Genomic DNA, 5,636 nt, shown 5'->3' on the forward strand with positions numbered 1-5,636 from the left:
TACCAGTTATTTTAGAGACCTTGTGATTTGTAATTGATTTCCAGTTATTTTAGAGACCATGTGATTTTTAATTGACTACCATGTTATTTTAGAACTTGTGATTTTTAATTGATTTCCAGTTATATTTTAAGAGACCATGAGATTTATAATTGACTACCAGTTATTTCAGAGACCATGTGATTTTTAATTGACTACCAGTTATTTTAGAGACCATGTGATTTTTAATTGACTACCAGTTATTTTAGAGACCATGAGATTTTTAATTGACTACCAGTTATTTTAGAGATCTTGTGATTTTTAATTGACTTCCAGTTATTTTAGAGACCATGTGCTTTGTAATTGGTTACCAGTTATTTTAGAGACCTTGTGATTTTTAATTGACTTCCAGGTATTTTAGAGCCTTTGATGGTTTGTAATTATCTAACAGTTAGTTTAGAGACCTTGTGATTTTTAATTGACTACCAGTTATTTTAGAGACCTTGTGACTACCAGTTATTTTAGAGACCTTGTGATTTGTAATTGACAACCAGTTATTTTAGAGAATTTGATGATTTGTAATTATCTAACAGTTATTTTAGTGACCTTGTGATTTGCAATTGACAACTAGTTATTTTAGAGCCTTTGTTGATTTGTAATTATCTAACAGTTAGTTTAGAGACCTTGTGATTTGTAATTGACAACCAGTTATTTTAGAGAATTTGATGATTTGTAAATATCTAACAGTTATTTTAGAGAATTTGTAATTGACAACCAGTTATTTTAGAGAATTTGATGATTTGTAAATATCTAACAGTTATTTTAGAGAATTTGTGATTTGTAATTGGCTACCAGTTATTTTAGTGACCTTGTGATTTGTAATTGGCTACCAGTTATTTTAGAGACTTTGATGATTTGTAATTATTTAACATTTAGTTTAGAGACCTTGTGATTTGTAATTGACGACCAGTTATTTTAGAGACCTTGTGATTTGTAATTGACAACCAGTTATTTTAGAGCCTTTGATGATTTGTAATTATCTAACAGTTAGTTTAGAGACCTTGTGATTTGTAATTGACGACCAGTTATTTAAGACTTTGATGATTAAAATGAGACGATAGACTGTTCCAATTTATTATAAATTAAGATGCATTAGAATCGTTAATAAGATGATATTACAAAAGAACATCGAACTCTTTGAAACTAGACCAAATAACAATAATGGTGGATTAAAAGATAAAAGAGCTAGAGGCCATTCGTTTAAACAAAAAGAATCGTTCGGTAGTAAATGGATAGAGGAAAAAAGATTCATCATACTTATTTTGTCTAGACAATATTAATGTCGTTTCAAAAGTAATCACATGTCCTCAAGTCAGGCTATTATAACAGACCAGGAAGAAATAACTTAAAAAAAAGATAAATTCGATCGATCTTGATGATTATCTTCAGGGTCGTAGAAGAAGCAGATAATGAAGGTAAAAATATAGACGGTTAGATAAAAAATGGATTTGGCTTTACTGCCGGTTTCTTAAAACAATATTTGAAAATGAATTATGTAATTCATTGTCATACATGTATCTACACTTGTTGGGTTCTCTGTTTTAGTTGTATTATATCAATATAATTATTTTTTCTTTGTTTTCATACCAAATCTGGCTTTCTGATTGGCCAATATTATTTTTGCATACCACTATGAAAAAAAAATCCGGGAATGGCGCGAAACCCCGACGTTATCGTGACGTCACAATAGAGACATTGACGTTGCGTATTGATTCGGAAAAAAAGAAACCCTTGAAAAACCACTATACTGTTACATTTAAACATACTTCATTTTATCAAACAGAGTATATAATATTAATTAAAAGTATTGATGTCACTATTTTTTAATTCTATCGGGTTATGAAAAAAATGTTTGCAAACTTTTGTGAGAATCCACTACGTGGATTCACACAGTTTGCAAACAATATTTTTTCCATACCCCGATAGAATTAAAAGATAGTGACATCAATTCTTAAATAACACTGATTGAATCTCCATCACCCACACGTCCTCTTTCACTCATTCTGTACATACTAGATGTAATAATTCATTCAAATCTATGTGTTCATTTGCCTCTGTGTATCTGTATGTGTGTGACATGTATCTGAGTGTATGTAGATAGGATATGTATGTGTGGGACATGTATGTGAATGTATGTGGATATGATATGTATGTGTGTGACATGTATGTGAGTGTATGTGGATATGATATGTATGTGTGTGACATGTATGTGAGTGTATGTGGATATGATATGTATGTATGTTACATGTATGTGAGTGTATGTGGATATGATATGTATGTGTGTGACATGTATGTGAGTGTATGTGGATATGATATGTATGTGTGTGACAATTTGCATTGAAAATAGTGTTTGAAAACTTATCAGAAAATATATAAAAGGGGAATGGTTTAAGTCAGACGTCGATTATGTCAAAACAATGTTCTTCCAGTGGTTGTCTCCGATGAGACAATATATATTTACGGTTCTATATTAAAGGAACACATCAGACAACACAATTGAGTTTAATGTACTTAAGGAAGTAACACCGACGCAACAGCAGGATTAACACCATACTTATAATATAGGTTCTTAATGGGGCAAAGTTCAAGGACGTTATTCCTGATATTTGATGTGTCGAACGCAAGTGCAATGCACGGAGGAACAAAACCAAACTAAGGTATACACACATTGGATAAATACAAACCATGATATACCTTAATTTGATAAATGCAAAACAAGGTATACACACATTGGATAATTACAAACCATGATATACACACATTGGATACATACAAACCATGATAAACACACATTGGATAATTACAAACCATGATAAACACACATTGGATAAATATAAACCAAACTATACAAACATTGATTAAATAAAAACCATGATATACATAAATTTGATAAATGCAAAACAAGGTATACACACATTGGATAATTACAAAACAAACTATACACACATTGGATAAATACAAACCATGATAAACACACATTGGATAAATACAAACCATGATATACGTAAATTTGATAACTGCAAAACAAGGTATACACACATTGGATAATTACAAACCATTATAAACACACATTGGATAAATACAAACCAAGGTATACACACATTGGATAAGTACAAACCAAGGTATACACACATTGGATACATACAAACCATGATATACACACATTGGATACATACAAACCATGATAAACACACATTGGATAAATACAAACCATGATATACACACATTGGATAAATACAAACCAAGGTATACACACATTGGATAAATACAAACCATGATATACATAAATTTGATAAATGAAAAACAAGGTATACACACATTGGATAATTACAAACCATGATAAACACACATTGGATAAATACAAACCATGATAAACACACATTGGATAAATACAAACAAACTATACACACATTGATTAAATACAAACCATGATAACCTTAATTTGATAAATGCAAAACAAGGTATACACACATTGGATAATTACAAACCATGATAAACACACATTGGATAAATACAAACCATGATAAACACACATTATAAATTAAACCATGATAAACATAAATTTGATAAATGAAAAACAAGGTATACACACATTGGATAAATAAAACCAAATATACACACATTGATTAAATACAAACCATGATATACCTTATTTGATAAATGCAAAACAAGGTATACACATTGGATAAATACAAACCATGATATACATAAATTTGATAAATGAAAAACAAGGTATACACACATTGGATAATTACAAACCATGATAAACACACTTTAGATAAATACAAACAATGATATACGTAAATTTGATAAATGCAAAACAAGGTATACACACATTGGATAATTACAAACCAAACTATACACACATTAGATACATACAAAACAAGGTATACAGACATTGGATAAGTACAAACCAAACTATACACACATTGGATAAATACAAACTAAACTATACACACTTTGGATAAATGTTAACCATGATAAACACGCATTGGATAAATACAAACCATGATAAACACACATTGGATAATTACAAACCATGATAAACCCACATTGGATAATTACAAACCATGATAAACACACATTGGATAATTACAAACCATGATAAACACACATTGGATAAATACAAACCAAGGTATACACACATTGGATAATTACAAAACAAACTATACACACATTGGATAAATACAAACAATGATAAACACACATTGGATAAATACAAACCAAGGTATACACACATTGGATAATTACAAAACAAACTATACACACATTGGATAAATACAAACCATGATAAACACACATTGGATATATACAAACCTTGATAAACACACATTGGATAAATACAAACCATGATAAACACACATTGTATAAATACAAACCATGATAAACACACATTGGATATATAGAAACCTTGATAAACACACATTGGATAAATACAAACCATGATATACACACATTGGATATATACAAACCTTGATTAACACACATTGGATAAATACAAACCATGATAAACACACATACAAACCAAACTATACACACATGGCATAAATATAAACCATGTTATACAAACATAGGATAAAATTCAAACCTTAATATACACATATTGGTCAAATTCAAAGCTTGATATACACATCTTGGATAAATATAAACCAAACTATACACACATTGGATAAATACAAACCAAGGTATATAGACATTGAATAAGTACAAACCAAGGTATACACACATTGGATAAATACAAACCAAGGTATACACACATTGGATAAATACAAACCAAGGTATACACACATTGGATAAATACAAACCAAGGTATACACACATTGGATAAATACAAACCAAAGTATACACACATTGGATAAATACAAACTAAACTATACACACTTTGGATAAATACAAACCAAGTTATAAACACATTGGATAAATACAAACCAAAGTATACACACATTGGATAAATACAAACTAAACTATACACACATTGGATAAATACAAACCAAGGTATAAACACATTGGATAAATACAAACCAAAGTATACACACATTGGATAAGTACAAACCAAGGTATACACACATTGGATAAATACAAACAAAGGTATACACACATTGGATAAATACAAACCAAGGTATACACACATTGGATAAATACAAAACAAGGTATACACACATTGGATAAGTACAAACCAAGGTATACAGACATTGGATAAATACAAACCAATGTATACACACATTGGATAAATACAAACCAAGGTATACACACATTGGATAAATATAAACCAAGGTATACAACCAAAGTACAAACCAAGGTATACACACATTGGATAAGTACAAACCAACGTATACACACATTGGATAAATACAAACCAAGGTATACACACATTGGATAAATACAAACCAAGGTATACACACATTGGATAAATACAAACCAAGGTATACACACATTGGATAAATACAAAACAAGGTATACACACATTGGATAAGTACAAACAATGATAAACACACATTAAATAAATACAAACCAAGTTATACACACATTGGATAAATACAAACCAAGGTATACACACATTAGATACATACAAAACAAGGTATACAGACATTGGATAAGTA

At 29.8% G+C, this 5,636-nt stretch overlaps 1 protein-coding gene across 1 annotated transcript; it reads right to left on the reverse strand.

Moving 5' to 3' along the window:
- Positions 1-1,987: 1,987 nt before the first annotated feature.
- LOC138314157 (uncharacterized) lies at positions 1,988-5,260 on the reverse strand. The gene is made up of 3 exons (XM_069254336.1): positions 5,152-5,260; positions 3,155-3,227; positions 1,988-2,048 (listed from the first exon to the last, which is right to left on the reverse strand). The coding sequence occupies exons 1-3, from the start codon at positions 5,258-5,260 to the stop codon at positions 1,988-1,990; spliced, it is 243 nt and encodes an 80-aa protein (XP_069110437.1).
- Positions 5,261-5,636: the final 376 nt, after the last annotated feature.

This window comes from Argopecten irradians, chromosome 1 (assembly GCF_041381155.1).
Source record: "Argopecten irradians isolate NY chromosome 1, Ai_NY, whole genome shotgun sequence".
Lineage (NCBI taxonomy): Eukaryota > Metazoa > Mollusca > Bivalvia > Pectinida > Pectinidae > Argopecten > Argopecten irradians.